Source organism: Moschus berezovskii, chromosome 4 (genome assembly GCF_049115385.1).
Source record: "Moschus berezovskii isolate FMDL1 chromosome 4, NW_MosBer_1.0, whole genome shotgun sequence".
Lineage (NCBI taxonomy): Eukaryota > Metazoa > Chordata > Mammalia > Artiodactyla > Moschidae > Moschus > Moschus berezovskii.
This window is the reverse complement of record NC_142463.1, coordinates 95,128,429-95,145,684: the sequence shown is the minus strand read 5'-3', so window position 1 is coordinate 95,145,684 and position 17,256 is coordinate 95,128,429. Positions and strand designations below refer to the sequence as shown.

The 17,256-nt window shown below is 47.1% G+C and overlaps 1 protein-coding gene across 2 annotated transcripts in view; it reads right to left on the bottom strand.

Moving 5' to 3' along the window:
• The window catches only part of VANGL1 (VANGL planar cell polarity protein 1), a 62,441-nt gene that overhangs the window by 43,817 nt on the left and 1,368 nt on the right, over positions 1 to 17,256 (bottom strand). For both annotated transcript variants that reach the window (XM_055402028.2, XM_055402029.2), the window contains exon 2: positions 7,311 to 7,516. In XM_055402028.2, the coding sequence (XP_055258003.1) occupies positions 7,311 to 7,381 (71 nt within the window). In that variant the 5' untranslated portion in view covers positions 7,382 to 7,516. The remainder of the gene's footprint in view (positions 1 to 7,310; positions 7,517 to 17,256) is intronic.

Genomic DNA, 17,256 nt, shown 5'->3' with positions numbered 1-17,256 from the left:
ACATTATTTTATTGGGACAACACAGCAAAATACTTAAGCTTCAGTCTGCCCAAAAAAATCTGGGACACACTGTCAACCCTACACCTTTGGACAAGTAAGAAAGGAGATTCTAAACCAAGAGAATCACTTATTTCTCTTTCCTACAAATTCGAAACTAAAAGTCATTCTCATAGGTTCTAGATGAACTCAACGCACCCACAGAAACAGACAAAAGCTAGGACAAATGACACCAAGATGGACACACATGTGCGTGTGTGTGTGTGTGTGTGTGTGCACGCGTGCGTGCATTTTCTCTAAGGAAAGCACGCTGCTGCATCATTTTACCCCAATGAACTTCCTGGGTGGTCTTCTAGGGTGACTAGGAAAGTGCTCTGCTGTGGGTCAACACTGAAATTACGAAAGGAATTAACCACTGTGCAAGTCACGACCTGGGCACTAACGATCTATGAAGACTGGTACCCCCAAGCCCAACTGTGAACAGTCCACCCAGGAGCCCCCCCAAAGGAGCGCCTCAGTGACCAAGAATAAGTTCCCTCAACTTCTGTCCTACAGGTCGCCCTGACGTCAGTCCCCCTTTCTTTACACAGGCGTCCTCCTCCCCGAGGTTTCCGGGTAGAACAGAAGCGTTGCGCACACACAATGCAGAGACGGACAGTCAGATTTTGGTTCTGTCCCTATTTGATGTGCAAGCTTGCATAAATTCAACCTGCCAACTAAGGAAAGTGTCTCTCGAGGGGCTCAAAGGGTGAAGTCATGAGCCCCTGCAGTCGATGACCTTGAACACACCCTGAAGGGCGTTCAGGGCAGAGAGGAGGAATGAGACCATCTATGCTCTGGGAAAACTGGCAGAACAGGACTTCAGACAAGACATTTTCAGGAGAAAGTTTTATGAACCCAATTTCTCACATCTTTTCATACTTAGAAAAGCACTAAATTCATTAAGAGATCATTTGTTCCTCGTGACTCGCAGCAACCTTCTACCAAGATGTGGGCTTAACTGCATGTACACCCTTCGTCAAGTCATATATATGCTCACCCCCCAGCCCCCACCACCTCTTCGGAGAAGTTCCTCAGAGCTATCTGAGATGCTGTCTTTTGTGCTTTAGTTCTCAGGAAGCCCCAGATAAAAGTGAACTCATAGCTCCCATGCTTTGTGTTTTATTTTAATCAACAAACCTCTGAAAACCTCAGTTTTACCATCTATGAAATGGGGATAATAATCATACCACATAGATACAGGGATGTGAAATAATACATAGTAGCAATAATATTAACAAAAGCTATAATTATTGCTGGTACCATCAGCACATGGCAAAGAATGTGACTTGACTTGGTGAAGCAGAGTATGTGTTCCTTGGAGAAAGATGAAAAAGAAACTTTTAACATACAATCAACCCCTCTTACCCTGCACAGTATTTCTCCTATTAATCTACTTAGCTAACAGAATCACATGCAGGCTTCCTGTGGGGTCAGACTTCTGCTTTATCCATACCTCCCTAGGGTAAGTCCTGGTTAATTCCTTCGAAGGGGAGGGAGGCTCCAGCTGTCCCAGAGACGCTTTCAGTGATAGCATCTTTAATCCCTAAGGCATAATCTATCATAACAATCTACTACTAAGTAAGAGTCCAGAAAGAGATGTGTTCTCGTCAACAGTGATGTTTTATTTTAACTCGGCAACTAGGGAAATGGCTAAGATATTTTGTTTGTTTATCCAGAGATGTGTCTCATTGACAATCACTCTGCTCTCCACCCCAACGCACAGAGCACTTTGTTTGCTCAGTCCTGTCAAACTCTTACAGCCCTATGGACTGTAGCCCACCAGGCTCTTCTGTCCATGGAATTCTCCAGGCAAGAATACTGGAGTGGGTTGCCACTTCCTATTCCAGAGGATCTTCCCAACCCAGGGATCGAACCCATGTCTCCTGCATCTCCTGCAATGGCAGGCGGATTGTTTACCACTGAGCCACCCGGGGACCCCAAAGAGCACCTTACCAAGTGCTTTATCATATGAAACTTGTTCAATCCCAATAGTAACTATGTGGTATTATTGTCCCCATCTTATACATGAGGAAACTGAGGCTTATGGAGGTTGAGTGACTCCTCAAAGACAGAGTAAGTGGCAGAGCAGGGTGCGAACCCACTCTCTTGATTCAGACCCACTATGCTGCACCATTTGAAGAGCAAATGGAAGATTTTGTAGCCTAAGTATTCCTAATGCTCATTCTCACACCCTGAACTTGAACTACCAGAGCTGCGGAATCTGCCTTTGAAGCTGCTTCTAGAAGTCCTGACTGGACCCTGACCTTGGAGAACACAAAGCAGTGTGCCCAACACTCTGGCCTGCCAAAGACAGCCACTTCAAAAGGACTCCCTGTGACAAACAATAAGCGATTTGGGAGCGATTTCCCATGTGTCTGGTCAGTCTTAGAATGAGCTGTTTAGACTAAGTCTGGAATCACTGCTCCCCAGGGCCCCACCTCAGCCAGGCCAGACCAAGGCACCTCCCCTTCTTGCTCTGTTCCCACTTTCCCCAACTGCTCTCACATCTATCACTGTCCTGCCATCTGCCAAGTCACGTGCTCCCCTGACCCATCTATCTATTCACTGGGCCCACAGGTCAAATCCTGTGACAGCACAAATTCCACCAGCAATCAAAATTCTTTCACTGTGTGCCAATTCCTGCAGCCTGAACACTACTAGGGCCAGAAGCGGGCAGGGAACCACTGGGGGTTGGAAACAGCCTCTTGGGGGGCCAGCCATCCCTCGACCTGACCCCAGTGGGCCTAGTCTGGTTTTTAAAGGGCCCAACAGTTCTCAAAGGAGAAGTGATCTCTACAATTCCCCTGGTAACAGCAGAGCTAAACCAGATCGGAGCTATTAGCTGATAAACCCCGGAAGGTTTCTCATCCTCCAAGACCGAAACGCTAAACCAGTGCTTCTCAAGATTTGAATGTACAGACAAGCCACCTGAGGTGCAGATTAAGTACAGATTCGCTGGCCCCACCCCCAGAGAAATAGTCTGGAGCAGAGAGACAACAGCAATCTGCCCTTTTCATCAGCACCCCAGCTGATTAGGATGCAGGAAACTGCTCAAGGCTCTCCCACCCAAATGCTGCTCAGGGAGGAGGTAGGTGGAATAACTTAGAAATCACCCTGTTTGTGAAATGCCCTTATACGGCGAGGGCCTGACAGTGGGAGCCATGAGTGCAATGCTTAGCTATACAATGTACAGTGTGGCTTCTACAATAAAGCAGCATTAAGTGGATGAGGCTGGGAGCAGGACTCAGGACACTCTGCACTGGGTCCAGAACCAAGAGCTTTCCATATGCTCTCAAGTAAGGGGTCAATGGAAGGAAAGCTTACTCTATCAACTCAACGCAGGCTGCGCATCATGCTGGTCCTTGTTGAGGGAGCAAGACCTGTCGTACAGCTTTTGTAAAAATCACTGGTCCTGAATGACTGCTCTGGGAAGGTGCCTGAGCCTGGGATACGTAGAGAAGTCCAGCAAAAATGCTACCATATAGCACTTTCCAGAATGCAGAGCTATGAGTCCAGTATGGCTGCCTCACTGCATTGGTACCCAAACTTTCATCCCCAGAGTGTTAACTGCTGTGATGTCAAAGACATGGCAAGTACCTGTGGGAGAGCCTCCCCTGCCCCGCCCCAGGGTGAAGACCATCAGTTCACCATGTCTGAAAGAAACAGGAGACATGGAGTAGGCAACCAAACCACTGAAAGGGTCTTTCTAACACAAGAGAACCAGGTGTCTTTCCAGCTCCACCTGAGTTGTCTTGATCACCAACACACCTTTGCTGGGCAGGTGTGTCAGCCACAGGAATCCTTGTATCTTTATCTCTGAGCCTGTCTCCATGGAGCATCTGCCTGTACGAGTAAAGATAAGTCAGGGATTGGGGGGCAAGCAATAACACGTTGGAGGCCGGGCATCTGTCTGTACCTGCAGGTGTGTGCGTGTGCAAATGCATGTGTTTAGGCGATCCTAGACCTGAGCTCTGGGAGGGTGCTGTAAAGTCTCTCTCACTCCAGTCAGAATCCCCACTGAGCCCCAGACCATTCCCACTTACGATCGGCATTTCCTGGGAAGATGATTTGGCTCTATTTCTGGTGTTTGTCTATTTCTGTTTGGGGGAAAGCCGGCCCCACCGGTTACTCCTCCCTTTCCTTCTCTACCACCACCCACTACCTGTCCTTTCTCTCCATTGACTGCAGGGCCTGGCTGGCTGCTTCCTCTCGGGCGGGAGGGCCGGGCACGGCACAGACGGACTCTGAAGTAGCCTCGGAACAAAAGGACCACTCCCCCTACGCTCTGGCAGCCTCTTTTGGACAATGCATTTTACACATCAGGCCCAGGGCTGACCCTCCAGGCCTTTTTCCCCTACCAGTTATTCCTGTTGCTCTCCACCGTGCATGGCCCAGGGAGAAAAGCATGGCTTGCAAAGGAGCAAGAAATGGGGCCTGAAACCTGAGGGTCCTGACCGGCCTCATAACTTCAGGCAGATAATGCCCTCTCTCTGCATCTCAGTGCTTTCACCTGTTGAATGGGGTCCCCCCCCCCCGGCACGGTTTAAGGGCTGCTGTGAGGATGGGGGCCATGACCCAGGGTCTTCACAGGCACTCTCAGAGTGGCCGTGAACAGCACCAGAAGCTGCTGCAGTAAACTCGGGGAACTGGTGCTCTAAACCCGAAGGTTAGGTGAGGTCGGCTGGAGCCTGCGTCATGTTCCCGGCAGGTTAACTGGATACCCTCTGGAGAAGGCAGGTATCAAAAAACCAGACCACTAGCTTCTTTGTTGGAAAAAGTCATCTGTCATCTGCTTGGAACTCTGCCAGTACTCCAAAGATGATCTCAGTGTCATCAAGCATATCAAGTTTGCTGCCCTTCATTATTCCTCTCTGAGAGTTCTACGAAGATTCCCAGAGAGCACGGTCCCTCTCCTTTCCTACTCTGCCATTCAAATCGCTGAGCAAGGCAGCCTTCACAGGGATACTCCCCGCTGATACACTACCCTCTGCTGGGTCCAGGGCACGCCTTTGGAGGGCTACTATGACTGTTCAATACCATTTACACACAGACAAAGGACCCCTGACACCTACTATCTACGGATTACAACCTCCACCCCACAGTCACTATGCCGGTCAGGGGGGGTCATCTCAGTGGCTGCTGTTTTTCTAAAGACACCAGGGAGTGTACCTATAAATCTCCAGTGGTCATCTCCCACCCACAGCCCTCCTGAGTAGGCATTCAGCAACATCCCTGATTAAAGTATTAAAGGTCTCAGCTTCTATTATTATCATTTGCCTAGTGCTTTCTGCAGGGGTCCAGGAAGGTTCTCAGAGTTCTGCCTGCTGTTTCCATGGAAAGTTATAGTCTCTTAAAGTTACCACAAGAGCACTACAGTACCAATTTCTGGGGGCCCCAAGGGGCTGAGGGAACACAGAGCAATGAGTGTTGGGATGGGACATGAGTGCAGATGAAGGAGGCCAGAAACAGCTTCTCCTCGGAACCCTGCAAGACATCCCTGCTTTACTCACCTCCAAGCGCCCAGAGAACCCCAGATTCCCACTCCACTCCGCACACTGTAGGACGGGGAAGCTTGGCACACTGACAGGAGAACTGCTTTTCCCGGTTAAGTTCAAAGATTGGATATTTTTAAACAGCTGTTTCTGGTATTTTAGAACGAATCTGATATGTTTACCCACTGATTGAAATTGGTGATTAAATTTTTCTCACCAGAGGGTTCCTGACTTTCCCAGGATCTGGGCTCTGGCCTCGCTCAGCTGCACTCCTTTCTGTTTCCCATGCTGACTAGAAAGTCTTGCCTGGACTCCAGCACAAGCTCATTTACTTCTTTTCCCCAGATTGTTATGATTGTAAGAGCAAAACATGAAATTTAGAAAATAATGAAAGTTTAAAATACACACACAAACTGTTACCATTCATCATAAGAATATATACCTATTATAATGTGCAAAGTTTTGAATCTTGGTTTTTAGTAACATGGCCTCATATATATTTTCTCATGTCATTAATCTTTGAAAGTCTTTTACATTTTTATTCTATTTGTACTTTTAATTACAAATTTTATATACTTATAAAAGACTGAACAAGTGTAGAAAGATAAAGCATCGAAGTGCCCATCAGTCACCATCCGGTGTGGACCCCTTTCCTGTGGAGGACCACTTGGGGCAGCTTGGATACTATCCTTCCAGACCTCTTTCTGCATGTGTAGATCCATATGGACTCACAAATAAATAAGTCAATTAGATATACGGGGCATACTGATGTTTCACAAAACAAAATCCTGCTCTGCACTTAGCTGCCTCTATCGGAAACTGCTCAGTCAGGGAAACCACTACAATCACCATTCCCAGCTCTTCCCTGGGTCTGTGGACTGGGGTCAACTGGGGCCTTCAAATGTGGTGCTGAAATGCCAGGGCCATTGAGAGCATAAATCCAGGCACTGGTGAGTGGCCTGCTATGCGCTGTGTTAAATGCTTCACAGGCACATCTCATTTAATCCTCCCAACAGCCCTGTGAGGAGGGTACTGCTCTCCCATTTCACAGATGAGGGGTCTAAGTAAGAGGCAGCACTGCACCTGTACCAGCCGCGCTCTTCACTGGCCTGGCACGACCTCTTCATTCACACATTTCCTCGCCATTCTGCAGGTCTGTAACACGCAGGCCCTAGGACACCAGTGCAGACCTGTTCATTCTGCACAGAGGAGGGGAAATTTGCCCTCCCCTCCATTACCCAGGTCAGATGTCCAAAACCCAGGCCTGTTCACTGGGAAGACGAGTCAGAGACAGAGAAATACGTAAGCCACCAGGCCAAGCCTGCCAACCTGCCACTTCAGTGGATAAACCTCACAAGCAAGGGCATAATGGACCATGAGTCAGCAGCTCTAGGTAAGAAGTGACAAATTAACACTTTTTCTTTTTTTTAATAAAACTTTCACTTAGATTCTTGGTAAAGCTTTTGGGAGAACTGTCATCTCGGAGATGTACTTAGAAATAAAAAACATTTCCACTGAAGGGAGAAACTTTAATTTAAAATCAATTGTGAGAAGTGAAGGTCATCAACGGTAATGGTGGCTATAAAATGTAAATTGGTGGTGCAGTTTCTCCCAACGCATGTTAAAAGGTTCTGAAAGCTCAGCTTCTCATGCACCAGTGGACTGAAACTCCAGTGCTGGCTGACCCCCAGGGGGACTGTGAAAGTGAGTCCAGGAAGCCTGAGAAACCTGCAAATTCCACCCTCAGAGGAAAAGTGGAACAAGCAAGAGCTTACATACCCTTGTCTGTGAGATTTTTTCGAATGACTTGAATAGTAAGAATATCCAGAATACGTGGATTCGGTATCCATAGCAATGGAGGGCTCGCTCTCGCTGCAGGAGCAGGTACTGTTTCTCCTTAGAGGTAGAGAGAATTTCACCTACTGGACTCCTCAGACCTCAAAGGGCCTGGGAATCAAGGAGTCACTCTTCGACTGGAACAAATTCTGGGAAATGAGAAAAACAAACAAAAAAGATATCAACCTTCAACCTCAAGGAAGTTAAATTGGAAGATAAATGACAGTGGCAACCTCCACTCTGGGATCTCTGTTATGGAACACATGAGCAAGGGTGAGGCTCCAGCGTGTTAAATGCTCCGCTCAGGTGTCTGGGATGGGGACAGGTGGGTGAGGGCAAGCCACACCCCACCACAGCACAGTAAACCGGAAGTGGGAGAGACCTGGCCCTGGGCCATCTCCCGGACACAGCCCGGTCTGCCAGGCTTCCAGGCCTGAGACACCATGTCCAGCCCCCACTGTCAGTGTAGCAGTTACAAAACAACACCCAGGGAAGCAGCCTGTAAGCCATTTGCTCACAGTTTCCAAAAGCCAATGAAAAAAAAAAAAAAGTTCTCAATTCTTTAACTATTATTAGCACATTGCCTATAATAGTGAAAAGCTAGAAACACTCTCAATGCTCCCCAAAAGAGGAATTGGTAAGGGAAACATGATTCATTCACCCAAAGAAATATCATTGTTGTTGCTGTTTAGTCGCTAAGTCACATCCGACTCTTCTGTGACTCCATGGACCATAGCCCCCCAGGCTCCTGGGTCCACGGCATTTCCCAGGCAAGACGACTAGAGTGGGTTGCCACTTCCTTCTCCAGGGAATATTCCCAACCCAGGAAACAAACCCACATCTCCTGCACTGGCAGGCGGATTCTTTACCAGTGAGACCCCAGGGAAGCCCAAAGAAACATCATAAACTGTTTAAACTGATAATTACAAAGAACAGAAGTTTGTATGATCTAGTGATAAATTTTAAAAGCAGGCTACAGGACTTCCCTAGTGGCCAGTGGCTAGGACTCCACACTCCCAACACAGGAGGCCCAGGTTCGCTCCCTGGTTGGGGAACTAAGATCCCACATGCCTCAATTAAAGATTCCATGTGCCACAAATGAGACTCAATGCAGCCAAATAAATACTTTATTTTTAAAAGCAGGCTACATACAGCATTGTAGACAGACATTGAAATCTACACTTACAGTTACAATCACAGAGGATGAGATGGTTAGACAGCATCACTGACTCAATGAACATGAGCTTGAGAGAGTGAAGGACAGAGAAGCCTGGTATGCTGTAGTCCATGGGGTCACAAAGAGTTGGACACGACTGAGCGACTGGATGACAAGACTGCTTGTGTAAGGACCAGGATGAGGGAGCATCAGAAAATGAAAGCAGGTGGTTTGTTTGTTGCAGTCTCCTGGGTCTTTTGCCACACTTTCATTAGACACTGCTATGCAATACAAATAAGTGGAAACATTTCCAAGTACATTCCTGAGCCCCACATGTTAAAAACCTTTACTTCGAGAGAAAAAGGAGCTCTACACCCCTCATCCCAGAGCTGGTCTCCGCCCCTCAGGGCTCCTCCTTCCAGTGGCCCTCGTGAGTTGACAGTGCAGAGTCAGTGAGATAAGCATGAGGAAAAAACAAAGAGGCTGTAAATACCATCACTACCCTCAGCTGGGGGGCTTCCCTGCTGGCTCAGCTGGTTAAGAATCCACCTGCAATGCGGGAGACCTGGGTTTGAACCCTGGGTTGGGAAGATCCCCAGGAGGAGGGCATGACAACCCACTCCAGTATTCTTGCCTGGAGAATCCCCATGCACAGAGGAGCCTGGTGGGCTACAGTCCATGGGGTCACAAAGAATCGGACATGACTGAGCAACTAAACACAGCACAGCACAGCACCCTCAGCTGGGAAGAGGCCAAAGCTCCTCAGGAATGCCCTGCCAGGAGGGAACCACCTGAGAACTACCACTGGCCGACAAATCCCAAGCCTCAGGACCACCTATGTTGTGCTTGCCCTCGTCATTCATTCCCTCGGGTCTGTCACCAGGGCTAGCCTCCCTCAGCCTGACATCCTGACATCATTTCATGTCTGCTCTTCTACATGAGTCCAAGGGGAGCAGTGAGAGACCTGGGGTCTAGCCAGAGTTCCTCATTGTCAAATACAGCCTGGGACAAGTCACTTGCCTTCTTGAGCCTTGGTTTCTTCATCTGTCAAGAGGGGATAAATCCACCAGGCACAGACTTCCCAGGGTTGATCCGGAGATATACGCTGATACAGTATTGGGAGCTGGGTTCCAATACCAGGTTTTACTCACCTATGAGATACATGTCCTCAATTGAACTGTTAAACCTCTCTTAACCCACACTGGGCTTCCCAGGTAGTGCTAGTGGTAAAGAACCCACCTGCCAATGCAGGAGACATAAGAGATGTGAGTTTGATCCCTGGGTTGGGAAGATCCCCTGGAGAAGGGCATGGCAATCCACTCCAGTATTCTTGCCTGGAGAATTCTATGAACAGAGGAGCCTGGCGGGCTAGAGTCCACGGGGTCACAAAGAGTCAGACATGACTGAAGTGACTAAGCATGCACAGAGAAACCCGCATCTGTAAATTGTGAATAAAAGGGCTCATGCGAGAAACAAGCTACAACCGTGACTGCACCCAGAACCACTCCGACGTGCCAGATAAAGGGCAGCTGCGGTTCTCAGGACTCCTATGGCCAGTCCTCAACCCAGCGGCTCTCCATGTTTCCCCAGCAAGAGAAAGGCTGGGAAAGGAGCAGGCCAGAGTGAGTACCTGTGCTCACCTGCCCAGCCGAAGCTCACCTGCAGCCAGACAGCACTGGGTCCACATCCCAGGTAAGCCCAGGCCTTACTAACTTGCTGACCCCGTCGGAATCCCAGGTTCCTCATCCATAAAGTGGAAATAAAGTGGCCTATTTTGTGAGGTGACTGTAAAGAATCAGCATGGGGAAAAAAAAACCCACTGTATTTTAAAAATACTTTTGCTCTTGGCCCTACCCCTACTTTTGCAGAAGACTTCAAGAGTCAGCTCACCTTTTTTTTCTCCCTACTCTGCCTCTCAGCAGGTTCAGTAACAATTTCGATGAGCTTTCAGCACCTCAGACTCACTTCCTTTCTGCTTCCTTGCTGCTTGTTCTGCTTCATACCTGCCAGACATCAGTTTTAAAAGGTGAGCCAAAATCTCCAGACCTGCCCTTGAACAAGCCTCTTTCCCCGAAGGCCTTTCAGCCAGCTCTCTGATAACCTGCAGGTTCTCATACCAGGCTGGTTGGCCCAGAAACCTGACTGCCATCTCCTACATCCAGAACTGACCATCCACAATGTCTATGCTTTTTTTTTTGCCCTTCAACCCATAACTCTCGAGTCTCCTTTCCATGCCAGCTTCTAGCTATTTCTGGCTAAATGCTGCCGAGGTGTCTCAGAGGCAGGCACCCCAGGCTCCAAAGACCTGGGCTGATCCTATTCACATTTCCTGGCCATGACACAGTGTGATAGACATTTTCCTCTGCAAATTTACCTCCCCTCAGTAAAAAAAAAAAAAAAAAGAGAGAGAGAGAGACTTAATGCAGTCTCTTCCTAGGGTTGTTGTAAGCATCGATTTACAATTTGTTCTGGAAACTCACAAAATTAAGTCTCTGGCACATGCTAACCCAAGTTTTATTCCCCCTGCCCTTCTGCAAAAGGACGTCATCCTTCATCCTCATTAAAACCTCCAGGCGTCCAGTAAAGCAACTCCGGGCATGTCCCTCAGAGGAAATCATGGGCTCCCAAGTGCCCTTAGGGGGAGGGCTTCACCTCCAGTCTACCAGCTGCCCTTGTCTGGTTTCTCTCCAGACAATACCTGCCTGTACTTATCAAAGAGGTGATCTGTAGATCCTGCCATCCCCTCCCGCTTGTCACCCCAATTCTCCATCCTCGACACTCCACTGAAACAGCTCTAAGTTGGCCACACACTGTTGCTGCTGTTCAGTCACTAAGTTGCGTCCAACTCTTTGTGACCCCATGGACTGTAGCATGCCAGGCTCCTCTGTCCTCCACCATCTCCCTGAGTTTTCTCAAACTCACGTCCATTGAGTTGGTGATGCTATCCGTGATGCCACAGTTTGCCACGAGCCAGATCCAAAGGTCCCCTCCTTGTTCTCCTTCCCCCGAGCTTCTTATGCCATGTATATTCATCCGCCTCCATGTTTAGTGGGGCCATGAGAGACCTACTAGGTGATGCTGGGGCACAGCAATGACAGCAGGCCACAGCACACGGCTGCCCTCACGGAGCTCTCTGCTGCCTGTCCTCCTCCAAGGTGACAATGTTTAGCTACTACTTCTCCCATGCTCCTTCCCCTCTCCCCCGTCATCCCTTAAGTCTCAAAATTTGCCCATTATGGGACTTCCCTGCTGATCCAGTGGTTAAAACTCAGCTTCAATGCAGGGGGCCCAGGTTCAAAACCTGGTCAAGGAACAAAGATCCCATTTGCTACAGGGCACAGCCAAAAAAAATCTCTCCCACTATTCTCCTCCATCTTTGGATTTACTCTAAGATAAGCTCCTGGGATACACTGAACATAAGAGGTACCCAACAGATACTTACTGAAAGGATAAATCCCCAGTGCACATTTCCTACTTGTGTTTTCCAGGTGGTGCAGTAGTAAAGAATCCGCCTGCCAAGGCAGGAGATGCAGGAGACTCGGGTTCGATCCCTGGGCTGGGAAGAATCCCTGGAGTAGGAAATGGCAACCCACTCTAGCATTCTTGCCTGGAAAGAGAAGCCTGGTGGGGCACAGCTTATGGGGTCACAAAGAGTTGGACACAACTCAGCAACTGAGCACACACACACTCGCATTTCCTACTTAGACCCCTCTTGCTCCACTTGGGATTATCACCACCCCCAAGATGCTCTCCAGTGCTCCAGCCTATTCTTCTCGATTTCCTTCACCAGAGTCATACAGTCACCCTACTGACCCTATGGAGCCAACCCGGCACCGTTTTCATAACCTCCTCTCCCTCTCATCCCACATATTTTACTGTCACCAAGTGCCCTCTGTCTCCTGGGATCCACCCTTCACCCTTCTGGTTCTCAGCCACCCGCTTCCTCCAGGCTCTGGGGACACAGGGTTAAACTGTTACAGAGACTGCAGGTTTCCTCACAGAATCCAGGCTCTACAGAGCTCGGGCCCCTTCTACATCACAGTTTCTATCAGAGCTATCCATTATTTTCAAGATCTCAGTGAGGATTAAGAAGCAGCAGCCAAAGGCAAACTGACAAAATCCAGAGTGAACTCATTTTAAAAGCCAACATAAGAGCTTCGGTATGGTTAACAGAAAAACACATCCTGAAGCTTATCTTTGCAGCAATGCATTTAGAAGATATTTCCCTTGTATGCACAAGAAATTAGCAGACCTCAGATAAGGTCAGAGGGGGATGCGTTATCGGGAAGATAAAGTAATGAAAAGGGATCGGGTTCCCTGGGTAATAAACCAATAGGCTGTGCACTGGCCTGAATGGGATAGAGTCATAAAAAGGTGTAAATGTGGATCCCTGGAATGCAGAACTGTCCCTCTACCATGCTGACCCCTGACAAGACCCAGACTCTGGCTGGCCCTGACTGGGCAGCAGCCAGAGCCATCTCTCAGGTCACAATGTGGATGTTGTTTCCCTGCTTGAAACCCTTCCATGGTGTTCTGCTACGTTTCGAATAAAACACAAAACCTTTCACTTGGTCGGCCAGGCCCTGCCCATATCTCCAGCTTGGCCTTCCTTCTCTTTCTAAGGTCCTCTAAGGCAGCAGTCCCCAACCTTTTTGGCATCAGGGACTGGTTTCGTGGAAGGCAAGTTTTCCACGGAACTGGGGGCAGGGTTGCTTGCGGAATGGTTCAGGCACATGATGTCTATGGTGCACATTATTTCTATTACTATTACATCAGCTCCAACTCAGGTCAGCAGGCATTAGATCCCAGAGGTCCAGGACCCCTGCTCTAAGGCACCATGCCTTTCTCCAGCCTCAGTGTATACGCTCTACTGACTCTTCACCCACCTCTCAAATGAAATACGGCTTCTTTCAAGAAGCCTTTCCTGATCCTCCAGTCTCAGCTCCCTGTACTTCTCCTTGACATCCTGCTTTTCAGTTACACGGGGGACTGGCTCCTGGAGAGACAGGAAGCTCCACAAGGGCGGGGCCTCTTTCAGGACAGTCTCTTCAACCCCTGGTGCACACCAGGCTCTCAGTAATGCACGCTGAGAGAAGGAAGGGTTCTGGTGGCAGATATCAAGATGTGGAGGCCACAGACTCATGTGGAAGAAACCTTAGAGGTCATCTATTTTAAATCCTCAATTTTACAACAGAGGGAAAAGCTGCAGAGATTAGATTCCACAGTGACAGCTGAACCATCGAGAGTGGAGGTGCCCTGCTGCTCACACAATCTCTCTCACCAGCAAAGGTTATATTCCAGATACATTGAGTGAGAACCAGCTTGAGTTCTCTGCCTCCCACTCCTGTCACTTATCCCTTCTGGGAACTGGAGGCTAACAATAGGATAGGGCTCAGTGCTCATCAAGTCACATCTCAGGGGGGCAGGAGGGCAGCATCGTAAATCTAGAATTCCCCAGCAACAACAGCAGAGAATCTTCTTCACCACCCTTTGTTAAAAGCAAAATGGGGATCAGTGACTTCGAAGAGAGTGTGTGTGTTCAGCCATCCAGTCATGTCTGACTCTTTGCAACCACATGGACTGTAGCCTGCCAGGCTCCTCTGTCCATGGCAAGAATATTGGAGTGGGTTTGCCATCTCCTACTCTGTGGGATCTTCCTGACCCAGGCATAGAACCTGAGTCTCTCACGTCTCCTGCATGGGCAGACTCAGGAGAAAGTGAGTCTGAGTCTATCTCCTGCATGGGATTCTTTATCTGCCCCTAAAGCCATGTTCACTTACATAAAATATACGTGACTCCTACTTAAAAGGAAAACAGTGCTCAGAAAATCATAAGATGGAAATAATATGCTATGGTAATAACAGTGATAAACATAAGCTAACCTTCTCAGAAAAGGAAATTATAAAAACATCAACAGCTCTGCCTAGAGTAATTAAGTGAACTTGGGTTTGGACAGTTACCTTGCAAGGGGTACAAAGACACACGCTGAATTTAAAGAGCCATTCCGCTCCTTCTGCACTGGATGTATTTCCAAGGGAAAGACGTTTCTGCTGCAACTGTGTTTACATATACTGTGTGCATTACTTTGAATATTTTGTTTTTATCATATACAGAATTCTAAAGGATTTATGGCATTTATAATTTTTATTGTATTCAAGCTAACATTTTCCTCAAGGTACCCATTTTTAATTACTCAAGAGAAAAAAGGTAATTTAGATATTTTGTTTAGAGTCAACTTTTCTTTTACAGAGGATAAGCCATGAGCACACGTTCTGCATTTAGATCGTTACTGCTCAAATCCTGGCTCTGTTCCTTATCAGCTATGTGACCTCAGATTAAGTCACTTAACCTTTCCGTGCCTGTTTCCCTAATTATAACAACAGAATTATATTTTGCTTACCTTATAGGCTCAAGGTGGGTTAAATGAGATCATTCATAACCTTTCACACTAGTGCCTGGCACAGGATAGGTATTACTACTTAGTAAATCTAAATTCCATCGGAAAGAAAACTTTTATAAGGCACATAACTTATGTATCATTTTCATTAAACTTATGTATATGTTTTTGGTCCATTTGAGTCTACCTTTAGTGTTAGTGCTCAGTCGTGTCTGACTATTTGCAACTTCATGGACAGTAGCCCACCGGGCTCCTTTGTCCATGGGAATTCTCCAGGCAAGAATATTGGAGTGGGTTGCCATTCCCTTTTTCATGGAATTCTCCCAACCCAGGGATTGAACTCAGGTCTCCTGTATTGCTGGCAGATTCTTTACCATCTGAGCCATCTACCTTTAATGGATTCCATTAGCTATAGTTAACTAATTTATTGATTTCCATTCTGTTCCTTGCAGGTCTTCTTTTACTGTTCCCAGGTTGGAAGTGAATATCAGAGAAAACTGTGTTTTATCGGGTTTATCTGGAGGAACCCATGGTTGTAAGGGAAAGTAGGAAGAAGTATTTTACTGAACTTGTGGTCTATAAACCATAACACATCATCCAGGTTACCGATGTGGGAATCAGAGGGACTGGTGTATTTGCAGCAAACCCAGTGATTCTTCATTACAACAGGGCTCTTACAAAACAGTGATTCTGGGCCACTATTCACAAGGAAAGAAAACGTCAACCTCACTTTACTTGTCTTGCCAATGATTTCAACTCACCTTCTTCAAATAATTGTTCTTGGCTCCAGTCATCAATTACCTCTGAAACACTCCCAGCAGCTGGGTATAAATTTCTGCAGAGCTGTGAATGGTTAATATGTCCGGAATTCTTACAATGTATATTTGTTTTCAAGTGATCCCCTTTGTCCCCTGCCAGATTTTTAAGCTTCAGAAAAATACACTGCATAAGTATTTACTACCTCCTCTGTAAATCCAGTGGTGCCAGGTCCAATGACCGCTGTCCAATAAGTGGGATGGAAACACAGTGCGGCAGAACACACATGTACCTTTTCATCAGGCTTCGGGTGAGACCAAAGCCCCAACCAGAAACATGGGCCAGCCCCATGTCCACCTAATCCTGTCATATCCACCTTCTGGAAAATGGCATAGAACGAGGCTCTAATCATATACCCATACGCAGCTAGTCTCCTAACCACAGCTAGTTCACCTTATAGAGAGAAGAGGACCATAAATAATCCAATGGCTCAAAGTTAGTCGAGTGCCTCTGATGTGTCAGGAACTGCTTTCAGTCATTTGCATGTTATATTTCACTTAATCCTCAAAACAAGACTTTTATGGGAGAAAAATATATTAATTTTCTGTTACAGTTAAGAAAACCAAGGTCACACAACTGGTAAATGCTGGAGCCGGGCCTTGAACTCTTGAGAGTCTAACTCCAGAACCTGCTCTTAACTATAGAAACTATACAGCAATGTAGCAATTATCAGAATTGCTTATTTTCAGAGAGAAGGGGAGGCAACAATCATAAACTGTCCCAAACCACACATCAGCTACAAAGATTTCTGCAATTTCAACTCTTATTCACAGGTTCAGTGTCCCAAGCACTATGGAAGGTACAGGAAAAAAGAAATGAATCTGAGATAGTTCTAACTGCTACGGAGCTCACAGCCCAAAGGTGGAAAGTGTCTTTTCAAATACAATCTGATAGGCGCCTGTGCAAACCAACTCCTCCTGAGATCTGGAGTCACAACCAGGGTGTGTGTGTGTGTGTTGGGGGATGGAGAGTACCTTCCTCATTCAACACTTGTTCTGTCTCCAATGGGACCAGGGTGACAAGGCGTTGTGGCCTGGTCAGGTTACTTTCCTTTATGGTCTCATCCTTTCGCTCAAATACACAAGGCAATAAAACATGTACTGCCTGGCGAGCTGTCCTTACAAATATGCCATTCTCAAAATTCTCCCATTTTACTTACAAATTAAGTTGCAGCCAAGTCACACTGCCAACACTGTAACAGTGAAAATTTCACACTGGCTGTTTCACTAATTATACTGAGAGACACCAGAGTCTGGGAATGCTAAAAGCTCATGGGGTAGGTGAAGAGTGTTATTTCTTTGAACTGGAGAATAAACAGTTTCCTCCCACAAATCAAAGCCCCAACTATATCACATTGATTTAATTCAACTCTAAAAACTCTAATTAGTGGTTTCATAAAATGACTAATTATATCTCCCTGGATTCAGACAGTTTCTGCCATCTCACTTAAAGAGCCTAGGAGCTGTGTAATCAAACAACCCACCCACTGGAAGGAGAATGCTAATTAGCATTGTTGATTG